Genomic DNA, 27,294 nt, shown 5'->3' with positions numbered 1-27,294 from the left:
CTTTGTACTACAACCGCAATAGGTATTGGTTGTACATTGCTTAACAGAATTCAGGCATAAGTATAATGGTAAGTGGCTGATCGTCTGATGTGAACGCAAGCAAAGAAGAATAAAGCTCAGCGTGCCACACGGAGGAACCCCGCCACAGCCCATAGTGGGCGGAGCCGAGCGGGGCTCCTCCTTTTCTCTTCATCCCGGTTGCCGCCGCAGAGACAGTTGCTATCCCAGGCGCCCTGAAGCATGATGGGAAAATCCTTCTAGCATCCGGCACGAGAGGTCCCGGCGTCCTCCTTCAGGAAGTAGCTTAGCGGCTGCTGCTACAGCTACCGAGAGAAGCAACGCTGTGGAGAGTGGGCAGCAGGCGGCTGCTGCCGGCCCGGGGGTGGCGATGGTGTCTCAGGCGGTGCAGTTGCTCCGGCAGGGCGTGTGGGCAGCGCTGACCGGAGGCTGGTACCACGACCCGGAGCTAAGCAAATTCACTAACAGCTTTCATCTCTATCTATGGCTTTTCTTCGTAGTGCTGCCCATGGCGCTACACCTGGTAAGAAACGAAGCCCAGCCCTTCAGAGACAGCGAGAGCAATATGGAAAAAGCAGCGGGATTGGGGGAGGTACACGGCCATTATGGAAGAAGGGACTCACGAAGTCCTTTCCCCGGGTCTAGAAAGTGGGTAGAACGTGCTGGTTTGGGCCAAACACGGAGGCCCGTGGGCTGCTGGAGAGCTAAACTAGGAGACGTTCTAGTCTCAGCATGAAGAGCGGGATTATTGTGGACATGTAGAACTAAAAAGAAAGGGGAAGAGGTTGTCTGTCAGTAAAATCGTATTTTCCTGACAGTGACTTTATGTCAAAGGAAGTGCAGATCACTTCGTTGCTCGAAGGGTGAAATCTTGAGGATATTTTTCTTGAGGATATGTTGCTGGAACTGAGTAAGACCCAGTAAATAACATTAGGACTTAACCTATAAGGGTGATGATATATTTGTATACTATATATACAAATAGAAAGAAGTAATCTATTCCTAAATCAGACCATATAGCTAGTAGGTTTTCTTTTTGGACTACATAGGGCATCTAAATCTAATTCTGGATATGATGCTTCCACCTTCGAAGAATGAACACATTTTCATGTTAAAATAAAATTAGAGAAAATTATTTTATAGCCTGTTGGTACAATCCAGACATCGTTAATGTTGTTTAAGTTTCATCATTGTGCATGTTTGCTTTGGAGTGAGCCACCCCCCACTGTATGTACTGAGACTTACTTTCAACTAAATATGCATATGATTGGACTTTCACAGAAAGTAGTGGAATTTAAGGACTACACTTATCCATTCTGGTAGAGTCTGTTGTTTTAAAAATTGCATCCTACTGCATTGTTTATTGGATGTCCCATTGTGTTGACTGTATTACTTATTCTGTAATCCAGTTTGAGTCTTAGTGAGAAAGGCAGACTATATATAATATAAATAATGTTTCCCATTTTACAGGTACTGAAAGCAGATACTAGATAAGAGCTGAAAACAGACACACATCTTTTCTTTTACTTACTGATAAATGTGGCAGTACATATGTGAAGTTTTTGTTCATCAGATTGAGTAATGCCTTTTTAGTGGTTTCTACTCTGAGTAGGGACTCATTTTGCTTCTTTAAGAAATATAATCATGCTGTATATGGGGAAAGAGTTATGTAGACTATAGATTCTAAGGTGGAAAATTAGGATTTGTAGAAGATATGTATGAAATAAAAGCAGCTTTTCTCTTTTATTGCCCCCCCCTGAATTATATATTACAAAAGTGTATGACATGATCTAGCCAAATTTAAGCCCTTATAGGATTGATTGATTTCAATGGAGGCATTGAACATATGCTTTGGTTTCTCTCAATGAGATCAGAATGATTTAAAATTGTTCATCTTTGCCTGAATTATATCTTCCCTTCATATAATTATTTGGAAGTAGTGACTGTCTGTTGAAGCAACTTTTAGTCTTAATTTTAACGGATATAATGAATTAACTGATTCAAATAAATACTGCAGTACTTCAATGCAGTGATACTTTATGCCATTTAACAGAAAAAATTGCATTTATTTAAATATAAATGACCAGCTATAAGTAATAGGAATAGAAGAGGTGTCCTATAGGATCAGGTCAGTGGCCCAGCTAACACAGCATCCTGTTTCACATAGTTTCCCCAGAGTGCCAACTGATAGGACATGGAAGTCAAGGTTTTCCCCTGATGTTGCCTCTCATAATTAGCAGAGGATTGTTTACTCTGGTTGTGGAGGTTACCTTTAGTCATCAGTGTTAGTAGTCATTGATGGATTTATTCTCCATAATCTGTCTTTCCCTTTTAAAGCCATCCATGCTAGTAGCTCATTACATCCTCTGGCAGTAAATTCCATAATTACTTGCTGAGTGAAGTACTTCCTTTTGTCCATCCTGAATCTGTTGCCCTTCAATCTCCTTAGGTGCCCTTGAGTTCTAGTACTATGTTTGTGTGCTCCATCCCATGTATAATTTTATAAAGCTCTGTCATGCATATCCTCCTGTAGTCATCTTTTTTTCTTAATCTTTTCTAACACATTTGTGTCAAAATGAAGGCTATGAGAAACTGATTTTCCATGTGGGATATTGTGAGGTATAGTTATGGGAATCATATCAAATTACCGACAGATGTAGATTGTTAAATATTCAGATTAGGGCCATTTAAAGTGGATAAAGATGTTTCTACAGGCTTGGGGAAATTCCAGGTCAGCCAAAAAATCTTAGGTTGTGAAACAATAGGGCAAAAATGAAAACAAGTTTTAAAATACTGACCTCTCAGAGGATTTCCTTAAAAGATGTTGGCAGTCATTTTGGATTCCCTCAATAATTTTGGTAATCCAAAATATTTGCTGTAGTTTCTTTTCTAGAAAGGATGTCTATTGGGGAAAGGAGGAGTGGAGAGAATCAAGGCAGCAGGAAAACAGAAAAACTGCAAGGAGGATGGAATGAAGAATTCGTGAGATCGTGGCAGATTAGATGAGCCATGTAGTTTGGTGGAAGGAAAGGTACCAGGAAAAGGAGAAAAGCTTTGGAGGCTGTGATATGAATGGAAGGAGGTAAAACAGAGTTAAGCGTCCTCATGGGTCCCCTGCTTATCCATATTTATAATAGCCATATGTGGCCTCCATCTATGGATATTGAATAATAATGTACTGACTTTTCCAGATGGGATCTCCTGGGTTGTTTATGAGCTGAATCCAAGCATCCCTCAATTTGGGCTTGGCTACTGTTTATCTTGTCTTGGGTCCTTGTACTAGTCCTCCTCACTGCTACAGCTATACCTGCAGTGCAAGGTGAAATACTCAGAGTTTCTTTTTCCTTTCTCACAGTTTCTAGTTCATTTCTAAATACGGTTACCAACTCTGCGTTGGAAAATACTTGGAGAATTTGGGGGTGGGTCTGGGAGAGGGTGGGGGTTGGGAAGGGGAGGGGCTTCAGCATGGTACAATGCCATAGAGTCACCCTTCAAAGCAGCCATTTTCTCCAGGGGAGCAGATTTCTGCCAGCTGGAGATCAGTTATAAAAGCAGGAGCTCGCCAGGCCCACGTGGAGGCTGGCAACCCTATTTCTAAGATTCCAGAGGCTCTGGGAACTAGTTTATAGAGATAGTCAATTGCAGTATTGTTCAGCCTGAATGAAGCTGCTGAGCAGAAGCCCTTTTGTTGCTGCCAGCAGTGCTTCATAAGGTTTAGAGCAGGGGTGTTGAACTCATTTGTTATGAGGGCCAAATCTGACATAAATGAGACCTTGTTGGGCCGGACCTTGTTGGGTCGGGCCATATGTGTACCTATTTAAGATTAGGTAGCAGAGATATAAACTTTATAAAGGACACAGATAAACACAATTAGGTATTTTTTTTAAAAAAAAAACCCTTAATATAAACATAATTTAAAACATTAGCACCTGCTGGTCTTAATGGTGCTTTCTTTGTACCTCTCCTGCATAATCCAAGGAACTGGGCAAAGGAAGCTCTGGCTCTTTCCTTCCTTCCCAGGGGACCAGAAAGGGGAGGAGCCTCAGCCAATAGAAGGAAGAGGGGCTTGGCTCAGTAGCTCTGTTGTGTGATTGAGACAGCCTGACAAAGCAAGCTATTTTTATCCTCCTTCCTTCCCAAGGGAGGAACCTCAGCCAATGGAAGAAATAGAGGTTTTGCTCTGTACCTCCTGTGCGATTGAGCAAAGCAAGCTGTGATGCAGATGGAAGCAAGAGAAAGAGAAGGAAACAGACAACAGCCAGTTGCTCAGGGGTCTGATAGGAGTCTTCTGGGGACCTGATTCGGCCCCCGGGCCGCATGTTTGACACCCCTGATTTAGAAGAAAGAAGGAGATGGGGCTTGTGAGGTGTTTGTGGGGGAAGTAGCCAGGCCTCATTATTTCCTAGTGACATTACTGCAAGTGCAGTAAAACATGGAACTTTGAATGTGGCTAAGTACACAGTAAATTAATTTAGGTCAATTCTGTTAGAGCTCATTTCAAATAGTGTTCAGGAGAGCTTAAACTATCTCTAGTTTAAAATAGGTTTAGCAACACACAGTGCAAGCTCCTAATTAAATTTTTAAGAATCTGGGAGGGGAGTTCTTAATTCTTTGCTGCAATCACTGCCCCTGTCCCCCCACCCAGGTTCTGAGATGAGTAAAAGAAAAGCAGCCTGGGTGTAAGGGGCTGGAAAAAAAATGTATTGGGAAAGGGAAGGGATTAAGCATAGTAATTTGTCCCTACAAGTGCCCTCCTTGCTGTAGCATTATCTGGAACATAAGTATTGGCTGAGGTTTAGGCAATGTGAAAGTACAACATGGTGTCCCGAGCTTTGCTACCATCTAGTGCAGTAGTTTGCTTGGATGAAAGGATATTTATATCAAGGAGTTTTGTGCATTGATGCCCTCTTTCAAACACCCTTTTGTTATTTTGAGAGCATTTTGCTCTTACTGTTGTCATGTGGGTATTCCACCATTCCTCTAAAAACTGTACTACAGCAAGCATGAGTAACATTTCCCTCCCCCCGGTTATATCCCCACAACAGAATAGTTTAATAGGGCAGCTGTGTTGATCTAAAGTAGGATGGTTAGATTTGAGTCCAGCAGCACCTTAGAGACCAACAAGATTTTCAGGGTATGACCCTTCAGGAAACTTGGACTCTTGAAAGCTTCTATCCTTTAAATCTCGTTGGTCTCTAAGGTGCTATTAGACTCAAATCTAACTGTACAACGATAGGATCAGTTGCTAGCTCTCTGCCTCATCTATGTCAGAGAGTTTTATGGCTGAGAAGCAGGAATTTGAACCCAGTTCTCCCTGGTCAAAGCCCAGTATTCTCAAAAAAAAAAAAAAATAGAGCTCTGAATTGTAGCTGATAAAAAAGGAACTTACTGTAGAATGAGCATTATCCCATTGCAGGTTAGCTTCGTACTGCATAAACACAGGCTCAAAGCCAAAGAAGCATATAACTGCTGAGAGAAACTTTGAACATCAATAGTGGAGCCCCATTTCCTATTTGAAACCTCGTTTGAAGTTTAGGAGAGTTTCTAAAGCAACTTCTCTTCCATTCAAGAGGAAAAATGTTTTTAAAAAATCCACAGGGCATATCTGAACTCTCCTTGGTTAGGAATGGTATAATATTGCAAACTCTCTGGATCCTGATCATGCTATATACAATTTTTATGCCTTACAAGATTAAAGAATGAGGAAGATGTATCTACATAAGACATAAGAATGATGAAGATGAAATAAATATAGATGTGACACTAGTGAAACATTAGCAACTCAGGGATTCAGGAGTTGGCCTTGCAATGGCCTTCCTCTTTCCTATATGGTTGGGGACAAAGGGTGGTGATCAGTTGTCCTGGAGACACTCACTTAATTGTGGTGTGCCTCAGGGGGTGGTGCTCTCTCCGATGTTGTTTAACATCTACATGCACTCCCTTGCTCAGATTGCCCAGAGGTATGGGCTGGGTTGCCATCAGTACACTGATGACACCCAGCTCAATCTACTGATGAACGACCGGTCTGGCTGTGCTCCAGAAAATTTAGACCTGGCACTGCAAGCTGTGGCAGGATGGCTCAGGCTGAGTCGACTGAATCTGAATCTGACGAAGACAGAGGTCCTTTGCCTTAGTCGCGGCGGTCTAGGCAGGGAAATTCCCTTACCAGCTTTTGATGGGCGCCACTGACAATGGTGTCCAGGGTCAGGAGCTTGGGGGTGCTGCTGGAGCCTTCCTTGACAATGGAGGTCCAGCTAGCTGCTGCCAAATCCACCTTTTTCCATCTTAGGCGGGTGAAGCAGTTGGTTCCCTTCTTCAAACATGGTGACTTGGCAACCGTGATCCATGCAACAATCACCTCGAGATTGGACTACTGTAATGCTCTCTACATGGGGCTGCTCCTGTCTCAACTCGGACACAGCCCTATATGGCCGAGGACCTGCTTACCTTAGGGACTGTCTCTCCCCACATGTTCCCCAGAGGGTACGTAGATCTGGGACGAAAAATCTATTAGCGATCCCAGGCTGAGGGAGGCTAGACTACAGTCCACCAGAGAGCAGGCCTTCTTGATTGCTGCCTCCTATTGGTGGAATCAACTGCTGGAAGCAGCTAGGGCCTTGCGGGACCTTGCCCAGTTCCGCAAGGTCTGTAAGACCACTCTATTCCGGCAGGCCTTTAATCTGACATCGAAGGACGATATGGGGTGTCTGAGATACATCGAATATAGACTGAACGCCATCTAAAGCGAGAAAACATCAGATACAATTAGCACCAGACTGTTTTAATTGTTCTTAACCATTTTAACTGTTTAACTTGTTGTATTGTTTAACTGTTAATTGTTCTTATTTTGCTGGTTGTGAGCCGCCCTGAGCCTGTTTGTGGGGGGGGGGGGGGATATAAACCCAATAAATCTTAATAAAACAATAATAAGTAGTGTAGCACAGTGGTTAAGAGAATGAGCTGTTAGTTGGGAAATTAGGAAGCCCTGCTTTAGGTTTGCCTCAGCCATGACTTCACTGAGTAGCCTTAGGCACATTGTTGCCTGTAAACCTGCAATCTGTACTATGGCAGTACTAGTGCTAAAATACCATTGGGTTTATTGCTTAGTACATTTTAATCTCACCCTTCTTCCAAGGAGCTCAGGGCAGAATACACTGTTCTCCCTTCCTTCACTTGTTTTATTTTTTATTAGATTTTTTATCTTGTCTTTTCATCAGATTGGGGTGGCTAACAACATGACAATACAGTAACAATAATAAAACCATAATTCTAATGCAATCCAATTAAAAGTCACCACATAGCTTTTGACATAAAAATCCACAGTGTTGCTAGTAGAGTCCACTGGAATTACATTACTGGAATGCCTAGTGGAATAACTGAATGCTGTCAAGTCCCAGAGCAATGAGTGTATGACTAGCCCAAGGTCACCCGATGCACTATTGCAGCAGAGCAGGGGTTTCATTCTGGGTCCCCCAGATCTTAGTCTAATGCTAGTTTACTATACTGTGGTGTAACAATGACTGAATAGTGTCATATGTCTTGAGTACTCAGGTACCACACTTTGGCAAATAATATAATGATAAAAATGAGCTAGGAAGGAAGTCCTTGACCTCATGTCTCCCTGGTTGATACTAACTGTAAATTGTTGTGGCTTATTATGTGGATGAAATAAGCAGTGCTGTGTTCTCTTGCCTATGATTCTGGTTTAGAATTTGCTGTTTCATCTCCAGTTTGGATGTCACAGCAAACAGCAGTCTCTGTATGGAGAAAGAGCTCAAGGACTTTGTGTCTCATTATTGGTTTTCTCATGATGTCTGAATGCAGATGATAAGTAATAATTTCTAGAAATAACAGTATTAGTGATAATGATTGCTCTTGTCACAAATCAAAAGTGATACAACAAATGACATCTTCTTGATAAACAATAGCTTAATTGCCCTTTACCTTTTTCTCAATTCTAGGCATTTCCTCCAAGTACCATCACAGCTTTCATCTACTGCAGTTCTGTGACTTTATTTTTCACAGTTATCAAGGTGGTCAGTTATCGTCTGCATGTTATGTTTGACAAAGGAGAAGTAATTCAGCAACAAGTCTCTTGGAGGGAAGGAAAGCAAAATAAAGAAATTAAAAGAGATAATGCAGTTCGTCATATAAACCTTAGGTAAGTTAGTTTCTCTTCTTTGTACAATAATCCCTGATGCCCTCTGGGCTATGCACATGCTTTAAGGGCATACACACAGTGAAGGAGACTACTGTATTTTCTTGATGTGGAGCAGTGTGAAAAAATGGGTGCTGTGTATGTGGTCCCTCTTCAGCCTAACTAAGAGGGCTGTATATGTAGTTCTATTTAAAAAGTATGTTAATTTGAACCCCTTTTTAAAAGGGGCTAAATTAGACCCCATCCAGAACAGCTGGTTCATGTGACTGTCAGCTTTTTGACAGGATAATACATGTTTGTATTGACACCATTGTTATTTTTAGGAATAAGCATCACTGACTTTTTTGTCCTCTGTCATTCTGAATAGCAATAACTTGGGTGACAATGGTGCTTTTGAAGAGCTCAGACGTAATGGTTCAACACCAACTATACATAGCAATGTCAAAGTCCAGGCTATACTGTCTCATCATTCTTCAGGTGTACTGGTTAGTATATTTCTTTGTGTATTGATATCCGCAGGCTAGTTACTCTGCATGTGCTACTGGATTCTGTGTAATTACAGGTAGAAAGGGGGTTTTATAAGCAGAAAGGTATGAATGATACATTCCCTGTAATTGCTTGCTTGATTCCACATTGGTGTACAAAATCAAATAGAGATATTTTGCCTCATCTTATCATCTGTCTAGATGAGACACTGAAAGATCTGTGAAAGGAACTCTATGACACACGTCTCCAGATCTAGAAACTAGGGAGATCTATTTTTATAACTGAGGCTTTCAGGAAGATTTCGTCTTCTAGCCCTTGAAATAGTAGTAGCTGGAAGGTTTTATTTATTTTCAGTTTTAATACCTATATACTGGAGCAGCATGTTACTGAATAAATGTGACTGTTGCCAAAAATAGCATCCTTTCAGTCTTAATCCTAGTAAGTAAATTCCTTGCTGGGATGTCATCATATTTCAAGTTTTCTGGTTCCTACAACTGGCATTCAGTGAGCAGGGAAACTAAGTGTGATGGCATCACATCATCATCTTTTTTTTTACTGCACTTCAGCAGAATAATGAGAACAGATGGTATTGCTTTTGACGGAGGCCCTTTAACATCCAGTTCTTGCTATAGTTATGGATACTTTTGAAATACAAAGCAAAACATCTTCAAAATTCATAAAAGATGGGGGGGGTGTTTAAAAGGTCATAATACTGTGTTCTTTTATCCTCTGACAATACTGATGATTTGTTAGACAATGGGAAGGGAGCACTTGGTCTTGAGTCCAGCACTTGCTTTCCTCTTATCCTTCATTCCTAACAGAGAGGGCAAGTAACTGTACTGTTATATTTGTAAGATGATGTATATTGGATATTGTTACTGTCAAGCGTCGATATTTCTCAATAAGCAGTCTTTTGTTTTAAATCAAAGCTATTTTATTGTTAGAAACTCAGAAGCTGTACCAAGGACACAAGCCTTGGGAGTAATGACGTATACAGGGTTACACAGTTGCTATATAGGATATCTTCAAAGCTTGCATTACCGATGCATACTTGAGTCACGGGTTCAAAGGTTACTAAACACTATTTCTTTTATTACTAAGGAATTTAGGCTATTAAAAACATCTCCCATTCTCACACTTCTCTAGCTGAAGATAAGAGTTGTCTGTGTGAACCTGTGGGAGAGGCGACTTGAAAGTGGTACCAGCCAGGCTGTATCATAAACATTCTTGGGCCAGATGGATTTATTACTTGCCTAATGGCTGTGAATAAGGGGGGAGCAGTAGAAAGCTGGTGACCTGCTCTTTGTCTAAGAAACAATTGTTACAGAAATAAGTGCGCTTGACAGTTACATTCAACAATTACAATTTTTTTTAACCTTTTATTTTAATAGGATGAGACTTATATTCACTATGTTTTGCTACTGTGCAGTGTTTGGAACTAAATTCTGCAAATTTTGCAAAAAACTTGTTTATTGTATTAACCCTGTGTTTCAACTTAGGAGCTGCCAGCACAAGAAACTATTGAAGACCTGAAAGGTATCTTATAGACCATTTTTTATACTGTTATCAAACCATTCAAAGGAAACATTGTTTCTCAAAGTGTTTATAGCATATATACAGAAAATTCTATGACAGTATTTTACTCATGAAATGTCACCACTTAGGCCCAAGCTTTGTCTTTCTGAGTTATGCAGGGCAGTTCTAAACACTTTTATTCAGAAAGTAAATCCCATAGAGTTTAATGGAATTTACTTTTCCAGAAGCATGATTATAGACTTGAATTACTTTTCCTATTAAATTTAATATATATTTATTTAGTTTATCTTTATCCTGCTGTTTACTCTAGGAGAGTGTTAGATTCACTGGTATGGTAAGCCAAGAACCTGTATCAATTTAGCAGAGTGCACAACAGGCTACATGCAGCAGAGCTCTTTTGTTCTGGATGTGCTAGCAAAGTTACAGAGCTACACAGAGCCGCTTGTCAGTTTCAAACTACGAGACTTTTTAGTGAACTCCATTCTAGATAGGATAGATGAGATATAGGAGTAGAATCTATGTTAACTACCTGGATGAATGCAGATGGAGGTCAAATGAGCTTCTTCTTTGTGTATGAGAGACAGAAGTGTGAACGGAAGGAAGCAATTCCCTGAGAGTATCAGTCTATATGTCAAAAGGACAGAGGCAGAAGAGTAAGCAGGAAGGAAACCCAGAGGTTGCCTGTCAGTCTATCTCACTCTCTTGTAACCCCCCTCTGGAGGCTGAGGCTAAGAGGCAGAATCTGGTCTGTCTCTTCCAATAGAAATTAGGGCATCATATATCATTTTCCCCCTGCTTCATTTTATCCTCAAAACAACACTGTGAAGTATGTTAGGCCAAGAGCAGGTGACTGACTCAAAGTCTCCCAATGAGCTTCTATAGTAGAGTTTGCACCTGGGTTTCCCAGACTGTAGCCTATCAGTCTTAGCATTACCCCACACTGGCTATTTAATTAGTTTGTATATGGTCTATAAAGTTGATGAACATCCTCTGTTTGATTTCTTGGTAGTTCATGATGTCTGAACTGTGTTCAATTCAAATGTTAGAGTTTTGGACCACTGAATATGTATCTCCCAAGTGCTTAGGGGCCTCTGTATTTTGTATGATAGAACAACATCATCACCTCATGCCTTGGCTAACAGATTTCAGACCATTAGCTGTTATTATCCCAAATGTAAACTGCTTAACAGCAGCTTGAGCCTTTTGCATTTGATGTTTAAGCCGGTACAAGCCTGTGTGGTATAGTGGTTAGAGCAGGGGTGTCAAAGGCATGGCCATGGGCTGGAACCAGCCCACCCATGACTGTAATTTGCCATGAGGCTCTTTTCTCCCCCTTCCCACCTATCCTCACCTTTTGAAGATTGAGGCTGCCAAAGTTCCCAGTCTTTGCCTCCTGATTTGCAGGAAACTCTTCTGGGCCTGCAAAGTTGCAAAGAAAATGCAGAATGGATTTTACATTAATGTCTCTGTGCCTGGATACCTTAATGGAAAATCCATTCTGCATTTTTCTTACAGCTTTGTGCTGCAATGTATTTCAAAGTAGTTTCACTTTCCAGTGTTGCTTGTTGAAGTTGCCTCCTTGCAAATAAAGGATTGATGTTTTGAGCCAACTTGTCTCTGCTGAATGGAACTGAGAATGAGTGCCTGAGTGAATACTCTAACCTGGGAACCCACATCCAAAGGGGGACATTATACTGGAGAGTCACTGTCGCTCTAAGTAAACCTGAAGGCGGGAAGAAGCTTGCAACGCCCAGCCATTTCATGTTTTCCTAGACTAGGAGCATTTTATATTTTTAGTTTCTGCTGTGATCCTTGTGCTTTTTCTTGATATTTTATTTTAAAAATTGCATTGCCAAATCTCACTATTCCTCAAACTATTGCAAGAGTTTTAAGCATGCTTGTATTTTAAGTTTAAAATATTCTTTAATTCTGATTGTCTGTATTCTTTATAAATTTTTATCTCTGCTACCTGGCATTACATTTTATGACATCCATGGCCTAGCTTGGCAAAGTCTCATTTATGTCAGATCCAGAACCTCCTTACAAATTTTGACACCCCTGGGTTAGAGTTTTGAGTAGGAAATTCTGGTCCAAATGCCCATTTTCCATGAAGGCTACTGAATGACCATAGACACTACCTTACTCTACATGATTGCTGCTGTTGGGATGAAATTTAATCACCCCAGTGTCTTCCATCATGAGCTCCTTGGAAGAAAATGGGATATAAAAAAGAAATAAAGGCTCCTTAATTTTCTTTAGTGCAATATTACATACATGAAAGATGAATGTACATTTTCATGGATTCATACTAATCTGTTTTTCCCCCTTATATAGTCATTAAATCTATGTGGTGCTTTCACAAGAAATATGAAAGCAATGAGATGTAGCTAAACAGTACACTGCCCTGTTAATCTTAATGGAAATGTTCTATGGATTCTCTGAAATGCCTGTAGCAATAGAACTTTATGTTGATTTAGCATGGCCTTATATTTGTGTTTTTTCTTATTAGGGGTTACAATTTTAGAAGACCAGGCTGCTCAGCCAATTTCATCTGCCTCACCCTGTGTCAAAGCAGATATTCTAACTGCTTCTATGGCACTTATGTCAAGTTCTACTACATCAGCAATAGTGGTAAAGCCAAATGGTATGGAGACATTTATCAGTAGTACAACCAGCGAAAAAGAAGAGAAAGTGCAACCTCCTGGGCACAGCGGAGTGGACGATACTCCTCTTGATAAAGATGTGGTTAAAAAATTGCCAAGTCTTTCCTTGTCTCAGTATGACATTTTAAAAACTGGCCTTTCCTTTGAACCTTGGAACAGTGATAATTCAGTTATGATTTCAGAACACTTAAGCAATCCAAAATGTTTCAAGAGAGAGAAATTTCTGGATATGTCAACCCAAGATAGCTTTACGAACAGTTGTCCACAGTGCAATATGGCTCCAGTCAAGAGAAGTGATGGACCTTTAGAAAGTTCTTATGTTGATGATGTGAAGGTACACCTTGATGATTCAGACAGTAAGGTAGCTGTGGCCTTTGTTGATAATTCTCTTCCTGGAGATATGCTTCCACTTCATGAACCAATTAAAATAGTTATCACTATGAGTAGTACCCAGAATTCAACTAGTGATTTAGAAGGCTCACTTCATCTGAAGATGCTGAGTACTGAAAAGTCCAGTTCAAACCTTGACTCTGGCATTGCTGCAGTTGATCAACACAGACAAAACAATAATGAACAAGTGAGAATACCTGTGATTACTTTTGAACTATCTGACGATAGTGGAGGCCGTGCTTATCAAGAAGCAAGTGAAAGTTTAAGAACACCAGATAATTTAAATGTAGATGCATCATCTAACCAATGTTCTGGCTATGAATCTGGTGAACAAGACCATGCTGAAAAGGAACATAGTGATAAACCAACCAGTAGCCATGTGGAAGTATGTACTTCTCCAGAAAATGTCTCTGAGGATTTAGTGAACACAACTATACATTTGAAAAAAGGGCAACAAAACCTAGGCCTGCCCTCTTGTAAAACAGCTCATGAAAAGAGACATGCTCGTGTGCTCAGTGTGGACAGTGGGACAGATGTCCTTTTGAGTAAGAATTCCACAGAGGCAGTCAGTGACAAAGAAAAACTTTTGCCAACCTCAAAATCTGACCTGGAAGCTAAAGAAGGACAGATACCAAATGAATCTAATTTCTTGGAATTTGTCTCTCTGCTGGAATCTATTAATACCTCAAAAGCAGCAGCATCTGATTGCAAAGCAGAAGCTACAAAAGACAAGGGCCTGTCAGGAGGTACGCTGCATGCTTTCAACATGTTCAGTTCTAGTTCAGTTCTTTACAGAAATGTCCTCCTGAACATTTCTGTTTTGCCTGTCCTGCAGAATTGTAGAAGTGTGGGATCCTTCCCAGTCATCTGAGGTAGGTTGTTCCATAAGTTAGGAGCCACAACAGAGAATGCATATGAACAGGCAGCCACTAATTGCCCCCCAAGTTGGAATAAAGAGTCAGACGCAAGGTATTGGTTATAACTAAGGGCCACTTTATTGAGTATAAGAATAAATGGCAAGGGCTAACCAGAACTGTGGCCTAGTCAGGGCCAGGGGTCTCAACAGACACCTCCCCTGCCATTCAACAGGTGAGGGACCCAGCCCCCAGCCAAAGCTGTACTTCACAGCTCCCACCAGGTCAGCTCAGCAAGAAGGCAAGCCCCAGAGGGTCCAACCGCCAGATGCACGTCTCAATGGAAGGCACCCTACAGTCGAGCCTCAAAGGATGGTCTGCATTCTTCCACCCTGGATCATCCAACCCAAAGGTTGATCCTGCCAGACCCCTAACCTCCCAAGAGGGGATGGTTTCTGGTCCTCCCCTAGCCGCACAGTACCATAAACACAGTAAAACCTGCCACCACTAAGGCCAAGTCTCTACTTAAGCCTTCGCACCCACCGGGAGGCCCAAGGCCACCCGCAGCCCTTGCCGGAGGTCTCTCAAGAAAAGCATATTATCTTTTTCAGAGAGATGTACCCCATCCTCTCTGTAGAGGTCAGGAGTTTTCATAGAAATATCCAGATGGGGCAGATAGTGGCCTAACCACCCTTCTAAGGCTTTCCTAATTTCCTTGTTAGCCTTGTAACAGGCCCTTTCAATGCCTGCAGGGTCCCAAGCACCACGCCAAATAAGACAGGGGATCATGGCCGACCAGAGAATAATGGTCCCAGGCCATCTCTCCTTAATGGCCCCAAAATCATCCCTGGCCTGCAAGACCAAAGCCTTGCCTTTTACTAGCCCGAGATCATTCCCTCCCAGGTGAATAATTAAAACCTGAGGAGGAGGGCCTGCAAACCCCTGGAATAACAATGGCATTAGGCCAGACCAATGAAAACCCCAGTGCTGATGCCACTCAATAGTGACCCATTGGCTGAGTCCCAACTGATAGCTGACCGAAGTTCTCCAAGCCTGATGTGTAGCCCAAAACACATAACTGTGTCCACAGATGAGAACGCGGTTCCTCTGGCTAGGAACAACAGCATCTAAAAAGAATAAACAGCCAAGCTAGAAACCATAACCATAAAATTCATGTTACAAACCACACGAAGTTAAGGATTGAGCAGGGGGCTTACATAGGATTTATAAACTGATGAGTGCCAACGACCCAGGTGCTGAATGGTGGATGAAGGATAACTCATGGCAGCGTCCGTAGAGGCCGCCCCAATTCTAAAGGAGTGGGTACCAAACCGCACCCCTGACGACCCCAGCTTAGCTAAAGCCCGAGAAGTCACAGCCCAAAACTGATGTTTTGTCAGTGTACTGCCATTGAGGTGACAAAATAAAAATCCATCCCTAGAACCGCGTACTGCCAAATAGGCAGCCATAGCGGAAACAGGATACAACTCCTGCTCAGAGCATTTGCCCAGCTCCAAAACGCTTCCTTTGTGACACTGGTCAGTCTTAGAGTGTCGAACGTTGATGACCACCTTACCCTCCACTAACCTCAGGTCCTGTAGCAACAAAGCACTACCAGATACATCATTTCTGGAGCCTACCACTAACTCACTGACTCTAAGGGCCCCAAAGAAGGCAACCAAGGAGGCTGCATGAAACTGTGGATTCAAAATAGGATGCACACACTGTGCCCCAAATCCCCTTCAAGCCCCTAAGGATCAAAGGGGAAATAGGCTAGCTAGCATCAGGATTAGGCCCGGCCTCTCTAGCCCAGCCCTCCAGCATCTTCCGCAGATGAAAGTCTGCAGCTTCCTCCTCCTTATACCCCAATGCCTTACTAGCAAAAGCCAGAGCAGACAGGTGTCCCCTAATGGATTGCACAGCCAATCCCTTGCCTTTTAAAGAAACACAATAGTGGAGCAACTGCTCCACCGAGAGGGGCCAAATAATGCAATAACCTACCTCTGACCTAGAGTCCTCAAACTGCCACACGGCACGTTCGGAAGACATCCTGGTGCTGGGCGCAATGGGTAGGCATATCACTCTGCAGGCCTTGACTCTTAAATCAGCCATAGCTCCTGGGGCATTTGCGCTGGCTCTTGATTGGCTTCTGGGGCCAGCTGATGAAACCTCTTCATCTGTTTACGAGAGAGCGTCAGCCACCCCATTATTCACCCCAGGAACATGCTTAGCTAAAAACAGTATGTTAAGCCGCAGACAACGCAGAGTGAAGGCTCTCACCAATTTCATAACCCGTTGAGATTTGGATGAAAGAGAATTAATAACGTGTACCACTGCCATGTTATCACACCAAAAATGAATTGTGCGATTGGCCATATAATTCCCTAGGGTTGCCAAGTCCAATTCAAGAAATATCTGGGGACTTTGGGGGTGGAGCCAGGAGACTTTGGGGGTGGAGCCAGGAGACATTAGGGGTGGAGCCAAGATCAAGGCTGTGACGACCCTGAGTGCCTCCAAACCAGGGGATCCCCTGCCCCCACCTGGGGATTGGCAACCCTACCGGCCAGCAGGGAAGGCGAGGAGGCAGCCAGGCCAATCTTTCCCAATCTCCTCGCCTCAAACAGCGGCCCCCAACACATTCGATTCCCTCCCTCGCAAGGGCCGTTGCCAAGCAACCCCCTGAGGAGGGCAGGTGAAGAGGGGAGGAGTTGAGGCGTACCAGGGCGGAGAGGAGGGGTCGCTGCTGCTCTCTCGGGTTTACCCTGGCTCTGAGGGCTGGTGACTGGGCAGCTTGGCTCTGGGGGTGGTGGGTGGCGGCGGCGCGACGTCTCCCCTTCTTCTTCCGGGCGGGGCCTCCCCGCGGGCTCAAGCCTCGGTTTAGCGAAGGCGGCGGCGATTCCACTACTGCTGCGCGCGCACACCACGACGACAGCAGCCTCCTCCTTTTTCTTCCCCCTCCTTTTGCCTTTCTCAACACCGCCCCTCCCCTTCCTTCTGCCTCCTCCTCCTCCCGCCACGGCTCAGTTCAGCGCCGCCGCCTCCTTCTCCGGCGGAGAAGCGAAGCGCGTCCCCCTTGCTCCTCAGGGTCCTAGAAGGACCCAGATTCGGGGCTCGCCACGCTTCTCCATAGCTGCTCCTCAGGCTGAGCCCATCTCGGAGGAGCAGCTACGGAGAAGAGGCGGCAGCAGCGCAGCGGCGTCGCCCGCTCCTTGGCGCCGTTTCCCACCCTTCCCCCGCTTCCATTTGGGGGGGCGGGGGAAGAGGCTGGAAAAACTGGGGTCCCCCGGCAGAGCGGGAGGGTTGGGACCCCTATAATTCCCCCACAGCCAAACTGCAATAAGAATGGGAAAGAACTCAAGAAACATAAGATCTCGGTTCATGTGATTTAATCTGCTTTAGATATTTCACTTTTCTAAACTGGTCTTCAGCCAATATGAGCCTAAAGAGTCAATTATAAGACAGAATAACATTTTTTCAGGGTTTTTAAATATTAAGATTTTCTTCAGGGAATCTTTACTGAGAGCATGTACCTTACCTGCTCTTATCTAATCTGACAAGGATACTCTACTCCTGTTCAGGTTTTTGGTATCACATTTCAAGACAAGCACACATGTGCGCAAACACACTTTCCCCCCTTATCTCAGACTATCTTTTTAAAAGTGTCCTTATAAAGTTTTTATTAATCTCCCAAGAGTCAGGACTTAAAGGTTTTATCACAAACAAACTGGTTGGGGAGAAACGTGAGCCTGGAAGTCAACTGTTTAATTACTGTTCCTTGTTTTGCTGGTGAAGAAAAGGAAGGCAGGGGAGAGTCAGAGCATTAGGTGCTATTCCACAGACATTTCAGATAACATTAGAGGCTTGTTCTTGGCTTAAGTTAACTTTATGATCCTCAGTTTGCTTTTGCAATTTTTCATGGACAATTTTCTGCTGGATTTTCTCCAGATTGGTTTTGGGGCATCTATAGGAGGGGTTCATGGGTCTAATATGTCACTAGCACATTGCTTTATTATTGCTATATACAGGGGTTTTTTTGAGCAGGAACGCAGTTCCGGCTGGCTTGGCATCAGAGGGTGTGGCCTAATATGCAAATTAGCTAAACAATGGTGATGTCAGGGTGTTTGGCCTAATATGAAAATGAGTTCCTGCTGGGCTTTTTCTACAAAAAAGGCCCTGGCTATATAAATATAGATCTAGATATATGAAATGTTGGGGTTCTTTAGTCCATTCTACCCGCATTCCCAATACTTGTTAACCTTTTCTTCTGGCTTCTTCTTTCAGGCATACTATATATTTTTTACCTTTTGTCCCAAGGAACTGCCAGTTCACTTCACTAAATTTTCATCCATTGTTGATACCTTTCATTATACCTTATCTCTTGAGTGCAGGTTGACAACTTTGGATATACATCAGATGAGTTTCAAAGGACACCGCAGATTTATTTATTTTATTCTATTTGTATCCTGCCCTCCTCGCCAAGGTGGGCTCAGGATGGCTCACATAGACATGCATGTGCGTGAGTAAATACAGTAATACATTAAAACCATAAACCATAGAATAGTATAAAAACATAAAATACATTTCAATATTTTGATTCTATAATCTTCGTTTCTGATTCTCTGTAAGCCGATCTTAAATTGTCTTCTCCACAGCTTCTGTACAGCGGATTTCAAGGGATGGTTTATGTTTCCTAGGACTGTAGTGTCCAGCAGTCTAGTTTACAAACGCCTGGTGGAAGAGTGCCATCTTACAGGCCCTGTGGAACTGCACTAGCTCTTGCAAAGCCCTGACCTCTTCCGCCAACTCATTCCACCAGCGTGGAGCCACTACAGAGAAGGCTCTGGCTCTAGTTGTCATGAGCCTGGCCTCCTTAGGGCCAGGGATTGTAAGTAGATTTTGTGATCCAGACTGAAGTGCTCTCCGGGGAACATATGGGAAAAAGTGGTCTCTAAAGTATGCAGGCCCCTGACCGTATAGAGCCTTCAAGGTGAGAACCAACATCTTGAAACGCACCCGGTATGCAATAGGCAACCAGTGCAGTGCTTTCAGCACAGGTTGAATGTGTTCCCGTAAAGCAAGGCCCATTAACCTGGCTGCTGTGTTCTGCACTAGTTGAAGCTTCCAGGTTTGAGACAAGGGTAGCCCCATGTAGAGGGCATTACATTAATCCAATCTTGAGGTGACTGTGGCATGGATCACTGTCGCCAAGTTGCTGCGCTCGAGGTAGGGGACCAACTGCCTTATCAGCTGCAAATTCTTTCCATAACCCAAAATAATTTAGGAATGAAATACCAGCAAACTCCATAGATGCCCTAGTGCCTGTCCAACCAGACAATGACTTCCAAATGGGGCTTGGAGATTTCCTAAGGTTGGCAATTTCCAGTTGGAAAAGTCAATACAAACAGGAAACCACAGCGTATAGATAATTATCAAAACAGAAACCACTGTGTTAAAGCATTGCAAACACTCATGCTATATCATTAAATACACTTATCTTCATACATTCATTATTATTAATACACTCCAGCTTTTGTTGCATTTAAAGTCTAAAGTTCATTGACATAAATAGATATCCACTCAGGATGCTTTAAAATAAACAATAAGGTACCAATCCCTGCTGTATTTGTGTATTCTTTCTCAGACGCAAGTGATACCATGAAGCAATATTTTTTTCTTTTTCAAGGCAGAAATCCTCAAATCCAACCGGTGCGGCCATTCGCATCAGCTTGTCAATTTCAATTAGCACAAAGAGGTGACTATAGACTTCCCGATAGGCATTACGTAGATTAATGCCAGGTGTTCACCATTAACATCAATGAACTGCTATTGTTACATTAAAGAAACAATCTTAAATAAATACAGATAAATCTAAAGCAGCATTAAGACCCTGCGGTTGCATAGTATGGAATTTATGTATAAAAAAAGCCTTCTGTAACAAAATCTTTGAGGCATTTTCTACATTGTAGCTGTGTCCCTTCAAAGCATACACTACAGTACATTTAATATCCTCATAAGAATGTCCAAAATTGGCACAATGCTGGACAATTGGAGCATAAAGAACACCCTGGCGAATTCAGGACTGGTGTTCCAGGAAGCGAGCCCGCAGGCTATGCTACTGGACCCAACGTAATACTTAAAACATGGGCAACGCAAAATATAAATAATTTTGGATGTGCTGCATACACTGAAGTGTGTCAATTTCCATGTGAACCCATTAATCGTAATTTCCCTGATCTCCAATGTACTAGAACAGATGGAACAACTTTTACATTTAAAATGCCCTGTAGGTAGGCTCGATTTTAAAGAGATCTCCTGTCCTATATCCATATGCACTAAAATGTCCTGCAACTTTTTGCATTTGTTCCACCCAATCACAGGAAAAGCAGCACAACCTGGTAGGTCTGCTATCATGTGCCAATGTTTCCACATGATTTTAATTATCTGATGGAATCTATATGATTATTGAAAGGCACACGTTAGACCCTGTTCTGTTTTTCTAGACATTTCTCCTTGTTCCTGTAAGAGATCCTGTTTGTTGTTATACTTAGCTCTGCTCACTGCTTTCCTGAGGATATCCTCCGGATAGCCCCTCCATCTCAGTTGTTCACACAATCTGTATTCTGCCCTGTCATAATCTATTGCCCTGGTCGAATTATGCTTCAACTTTAACAGCTGCCCATATAGCAAATTGGTTCTGATATGAGTTGGATGAAAAGATTCAAAGGGAAGGAGAGAATTTCGATTTGTAGGTTTAGTATATAATTTAACATTGGGCCATAGAGTTACAATGGGTACAATAGAGTTTTTACCTCACAAATGGCTAGAGCGTCCGGGAAAACAATAGAGTCTTCCTGGAAACGTCTAGAGCGGCCCCACCATTTTGATGACATCGCTTCCAGGTGATGTCATTGTGCCGCGTGTGAGAGAAAGTCCCCCACTTCAGGAAGTAGGGGACTTGGCAACCCTATGCCATTGCCATTAAGAATGCCAGCAGTGTGTACCCCCCACACTGGGCCCTGGCAGCTGCTCTGCCTCAAAATATCCTGACACATTTAGTAGACCCTTCAGCTGTTACTACTGGAACCCTGCCTCAAGCTACAACCAAGCTTTCTTGGTTTCAAGAAAATCTTTTGACAGCTATTTTTCATACTTTTCCTTGGCTGAGTCACAGGGAAATTGCTGTGAAAGGTATTGTACTGCCATTAATGAATTAATTTCAAGTTATATGACGTTCGTACAAGCTTTTCTGCAGTTGTCCCAAAAAGGATATTTGTGAAGGGCTTGCAGCTTTTTACTGGCTTGGTTTCCCATGTCTTTAAAAGCAACATGTCCTGCAGATATTTAGCCAGTGAACTTCTTTAATCCTTTTTAATATCTACAGGAGGAGTTTTATTTTGGTGTCAGACAGCTGTTAAAAGCAGGACCAGTAAAATGATGCCAAGTTCATAGTACAATCACTTCTAGTGCTGTTGAGATATACAGCAGTAATCTCCAATAATCTCTTTCTGCCCCACACCTCTCACTCACTCACACAGAAATCTCATAGAAAGACCAGCTGGCTACAACTGGGGGTGCCAACTTTTCATTGGCAGAGCTCCTATGTTTGCAACCACAGTATGATGAACAGAAAAGTTCCATCCAGTAAAAATGGAAGGAAAGAAAGAAAGGGAAAGGAAAGGAAAGGAAAGGAAAGGAAAGGAAAGGAAAGACATGGAAAAAAAGAACATAAGAGAAGCCATGTTGGATCAGGCCAGTGGACCATCCAGTCCAAACTTCTCTCACACAGTGCCCAAAAAGCACCAAAATGTCCACCAGTGGGGCCAGGGCACTAGAAGCCCTCCCATTGTTGCTTCCCCTCCCCCCCGCCAGCACCAAGAATACAAACAGAGCATCATTTGCAGGGAAAGAAAGAAAGAGAGAGAGAGAAAGAAAAAGAAAGAAAGAAGGGGGGGACAAAGGAAAAAAGGCCTTACCATCAGATGACCCCAGTCAGCAACAATTCTGCCTAGGGGTCGTTTGGTATTTTTTTAAAAAGCTACTGGAATGCCCACTCCCCACCCCTCCCAGCTGAAAAAAAACACACACACCCCTTCTTTGCTGGCCAGGCCTCCCGAGGAAATCTCCCCAAAAGAACATACTGCAAAGCACATGAAAGCTCATACCTCGTAGAACACGTCATGGGTCTAAAGTGACAGTGGACTCCGGATTTTCTCTGAAATACTGGGAGGGGGGAGAAGGAAGGAGAGGCAGCCCAACTCCTCTCTGCACAACACAAAGATGTTGGCGGATGGAAGGAAGCCAAACAGAGCTCAGGCTTTGTAGCCTTTCCCAGTCTTCAAGCCTAGCTTTTCTTTGCACAACACAAAGATGTTGGGGAATGGAAGGAAGCAAAACAGAGCTCAGGCTTTGCAGCCTGTGTCAGTCTTCAAGCCTAGCTTTTATCTGCACAACACAGGGATGTTGGGGGATGGAAGGAAGGAAAACAGAGCTCAGGCTTTGCAGCCTGTGTCAGTTTTCAAGCCTAGCTTTTCTCTGCACAACAGAGATGGGAAAGGAATGAACCAGAGCTCATGCTTTGCTGGGGGTGGGGCTAGCTTTGGCTTTTCTTGTGACCTGGTATTGAGGCTTCCGTGGCCGGGTTGCAACCCTGCAAATGGGAAACGCTGCCAAATAGTATAGTGGAGAATTGATCTGTGAGTACTTGGGCTCCAGAGGGGCTGTTTTTTGAGTTAGAGGCACATAAATGTCAGCATAGCATCCGATGCCTCTCCTCAAAACATTCTTCAAGTTTCAAAAAGATTGGACCTGGGGGTCTAATTCTGTGAACCGCCAAAGAAGGTGCCACTATCCTCCATAATTTCTATGGAAGGAAAGCATTTAAAAGGCGCATGACCACTTTAAATGTGATTGCTGAACTCCTTTTGGAGTGCAGTTATGCTTGTCACACCCTTGCTCCTGGCTCCACCCCAAAGTCCCCAGATATTTCTTGATTTGGACTTGGCAATCCTAGATCTCCTGCTTTTACAACTAATTTCCAGCTGGCAGAGATGAGCTCTCCTCGAGAAAATGGAGACTCTGAAGAACTCTTTGGCACTGTACCATGCTGAGGCCCCTCCCCAAACTTCGCCTTCTCTCAGATCCACCCTCAGAGTCTCCAAGTATTTCCCAACACAGACCTGGCAACCCTAATAATGGGTCTCTTACCATCTGTTGTTGGCCATGTGGACATTGTCTGGTTGGTGACCAGAGGAGCCTAGAGGCCTGGTGTCCTTGTCCAATCTCACTGCTGACACCAGAAATGACAGGAAAATTTTCAAGGGTCCCAAAATGAGGTGTTCAAATGGAGGTTGTGGACTTCAGCAGAAAAGAATTTATTTAAGTAGTTCAAACGACAGAGGGATCCTTACCCAAGGCACTGAAAGCAAGTTCTTCAAAATTCTAACAGATACACCATGCATTATACAGTATAGTATCATACTCTGTCTCCATTTACTCAGTGACATGTTCACTACATAGTCACTTTGTTTTCATTAACACATTCCAGCACGTGTTTACTAAGGCACCCATAAACCTAAAGATAACAAGCATTTACTCATGACAGGCAACTGTTCATAGTTTATATATTCGTCTTCTACCTTCTATATCCTTTCTCTGAAATTAGGCTCAGAACAGACATCACCAGGCAATTATCTTATTCAGTAGAGTAATAGATCCCCTTGAAGCAGCCACATAATATTTATAACATAGCATCGCCTAAATTATATTAGCAGCATTTATGACATTAGCAGAATTCAGGACACACAGGATTTTAAGTTTTAAGGTACACAAAATAGAATATCTTTGGTTTATTTCTCCATAAGGTGTATTGAGCACATTAAACCAGTATACAGTTGCTTCATTGGTTATCTGTTAGTTTCTAGATTCAGTGCAAGGTTCTTGATCTGACCAATACAGTTCTTCATGGCTTATGTATCTCCAGGACTACCTCTTCTGTATCATCTCTGCTTGGTTGAGCTAGGCATTTTGAAAATGCCATCTTGCATACAGGTACAGATGGTGTCTGCTCAGATTAAAGTAGTGGCTTCTGCTGTTTGGGATCATCTCCTTGGTAAAGCTGGTACTGTGTATAGCAGAATAGTTCACATGGGGACTTTGTGACAGTGGCACACTGCAGGTGATTCAATTTATGGGTCATAGCTAGGGTGGTTATTACTGTTAATATTTTGTGATTCTGTTATGTTTATTGTGCTTTCAAAGAGCATTGTAAGTTAAGTTCTTAAAACAAAAGGTGCTGTAAAATAAATGATAACAGATTGGGATACAGACTGCTGCTAACATGGGGAAAACAAGAACTTCAAATGACTTGTTCTTCTCATTCCTTTGCCTATCACATCCAAACTAGAAAGGTATATTAAACTATTACATTTCTATACTGTGCTTCCCCAAGATGTTCATGGTTCTTCCCTCCCTCCATTTTATTCTTATAGCAATTTTGTGAGGTAGGTTTGATAGTGACTGACCCAAGGTCACCTAGTTAGTTTCATGACTGAGTGGCATTTTCAAAATGAGTCTCCAGTAGTCTAACCATTATGTCACATTTCCTCTTTCTTCCCTGAGAGATGTGCAGGTTATCCCTGCTAGAGGTGAGGCATACTTGGCCAGTGGAGATATAAAAATTTTGGTTCAGATCCAGTGGAATTGTCTGCTAACAGAAGGGCGATTTTTCTCTTCTCCACAGCAAGCCTCCAGAAAACTCCCCCTTTCTGCTGCTCCTGAGAATTCCCCAGCCTCCAGGAGCAGCAGAAAGGGGGCAGTGGGAGGGGAGAGGTGAAGAAGTCCCAATGTGCTGGCAGAAAGCCCTTCTGTCAGCTGAGTTTTACCACTGGATCCTACCATGCAATGTACTGGACATGCAAATGATTAGGAAGTTCATACCCTTGAATATCATACTTCCTCTGCACTTGGGAAGGAGGCAGAATGGATAAATTATATCGTGCATATAGCCATCTGCCAAATCTTAACTACTCTCCCCTTATATAGCTGGTACAATCTTTTGTGGACATCATGCAGAGGAATGTTAGAGATCTTTGTATTTGGAATGAGGCACAGAAGGAAGGAAATATTTGCTTAAGTAGTAAGAGGGATGACTAGGAGTTAAGGGGAATGCTGGAAGAGAAATAGGAAGGGGGGCAGAAGGGAAGATGCATATGATTATGGAAATGGGTGAAGGCAGTACTGCAGAAAGATGGGAGGATGTAGAAGGGGGTGAGTATGCTGGAGTAGGGTTGTCAAGTCCAAGAAATATCTGGAGGCTTTGGGGTTGGAGCCAGGAGCCAGGTTGTGACAAGTGTATCTGAACTCCAAAGGGAGTTCTGGCCATCACATTTAAAGGGACTGCACACCTTTTAAATGCCTTCCCTTCACTGGAAATAATGGATAGGGGCACCTTCTTTAGGGACTCATAGAATTGGACCCCATGATCCAATCTTTCTGAAACTTGTCTGATCTTTTGAGGAGAGGCATCGGATGCTATGCTGAAAACTTGGTGCCTCTACCTCAAAAACAGTCCTCCCTCGAGCCCTAGACACCAGCAGTTCAGTTCTCCATTATACCTTGAGAGAATCGGAATAGGGAATAATGGGGTGCCCAGGAGACATTTCCCTCCCCACCCTCACTTTTTGATGACCCTGAAGTGGGGGGAGGTCCTCCAAACTGGGAGATCACCTGCCCCCACCTGAGGATTGGCAACCCTATGAGAAGGGAGTAAGGACCGGAGTGAGGAGCAAAAAGGAGACAGAAATGAATGTATACAGGGCTTTCTTTTAGGAAAAGCCCAGCAGGAACTCATTTGCATATTAGGCCATACCCTCTGACATCAGCATTGTTTCACACAGGGCTTTTTTTTGTAGGAACTCATATGCACATTAGGCCACAACCCCTCATGCCAAGCCAACCAGAACTGCATTCCTATGTGTTCCTGCTCAAACAAACCCCTGCATGTATATGAGAACAGAAATTATAAGGAGTTACAGTGTATAATTTTTTTAAAAATAAGTTATACCTCTCCTTTGATTTTAAATGCCTACAAAATTTTAATTGTTTTCTTTCCTCCCCCCCCTCAAATAGTTTGTAGATTTCTCTCTAAGAAATAAAAACCACCTGTCTTCCTCTGCATCTTTTAGATGGCTGCACTACAGAGAAAAAGGAAGCAACTCTGGAATCAGAGGGAAACTGTGCACATAGTTCTTCTAAGCAGGACAGCTCAGAGATGCAGAATCAAGACTGTGCTGAGCCTGGCAAGTTCACTTCTCAGTAAGAAACATTTCCTTTACATTTCTGTTGCCTGTGATGTGTTTGTTGTTTAAATAATTAATCTTTTATTTAACCTCACTGTTTTCATTTTGTTGAGGATGAGGAGTAGTGTTGTGTAGTCTGTGTTGGAAAATACCTGGAGACTTTGAGGGTGGATCCCGGAGAGGGTGGGTTTTGGGGAGGGGAGGGGCCTCAGCATGGTACAATGCCATAGAGTCCACCCTCCAAAGCAGCTGTTTTCTACATGGGTAATGATCAAAACAACTGGAACCGGTGTAATCAATGGAAATAACAGAGAAACCACCGGAAGCAATGCAATTTACAGAGAAATGTGTATAAATACATTTTAGTGCAAGCTTAAATGAAACTTAAACAAAACAAAACTAAGGAACACTGAGCTTTCAACATATGAATTTTCCCACACAGTCTTTCAACAGCCCTGTAAATTGGCAGCAACTGATGAGAGCATGCGTGGACCCATGTTGAAAAAATTGAGCTGAGGCTCCGTGTAACGTCGGGAGAAGGAGGCTGATGAAGTGATCGAAACCATGAGGAGTCCTTTCATATGCGGTTCCTTCCTTACTCTCTCCACATTGTTAGGAGTCGGGCACTGAGGAAAAAAGCGTTCACCCACAACTGAGTCTAATCGAAGGAAGCCGATTTACAGGGCTGCTGAAAGACTGTGTGGGAAAATTCATATGTTGAAAGCTCAGTGTTCCTTAGTTTTGTTTTAAGTTTCATTTAAGCTTGCACTAAAACATATTTATACACATTTCTGTGTAAATTTAATTGCTTCCAGTGGTTTTTCTGTTATTTCCATCGTTTTCTCCATGGGAGCTGATCTCTGCCAGCCGGAGGTCAGTAGTGGAAGTAGGAG

General features: G+C 42.9%; 1 protein-coding gene across 1 annotated transcript in view; it reads left to right on the top strand.

Annotated features, from left to right (window-relative positions):
• The first annotated feature begins 295 nt into the window (after positions 1-295).
• Positions 296-27,294, top strand: part of PCNX2 (pecanex 2) — a 293,389-nt gene continuing 266,390 nt past the window's right edge. The window contains exons 1-6 of the mRNA XM_060242977.1: positions 296-541; positions 7,980-8,179; positions 8,544-8,661; positions 10,162-10,198; positions 12,708-13,997; positions 26,288-26,417. Coding sequence (XP_060098960.1) covers positions 389-541; positions 7,980-8,179; positions 8,544-8,661; positions 10,162-10,198; positions 12,708-13,997; positions 26,288-26,417 — 1,928 coding nt within the window. The 5' untranslated portion in view covers positions 296-388. The remainder of the gene's footprint in view (positions 542-7,979; positions 8,180-8,543; positions 8,662-10,161; positions 10,199-12,707; positions 13,998-26,287; positions 26,418-27,294) is intronic.

This window comes from Heteronotia binoei, chromosome 1, assembly GCF_032191835.1.
Source record: "Heteronotia binoei isolate CCM8104 ecotype False Entrance Well chromosome 1, APGP_CSIRO_Hbin_v1, whole genome shotgun sequence".
Taxonomy (NCBI): Eukaryota; Metazoa; Chordata; class Lepidosauria; order Squamata; family Gekkonidae; genus Heteronotia; species Heteronotia binoei.
Note: the sequence above shows the minus strand (reverse complement) of the source record. Positions and strands in the feature narration are given on the sequence as shown.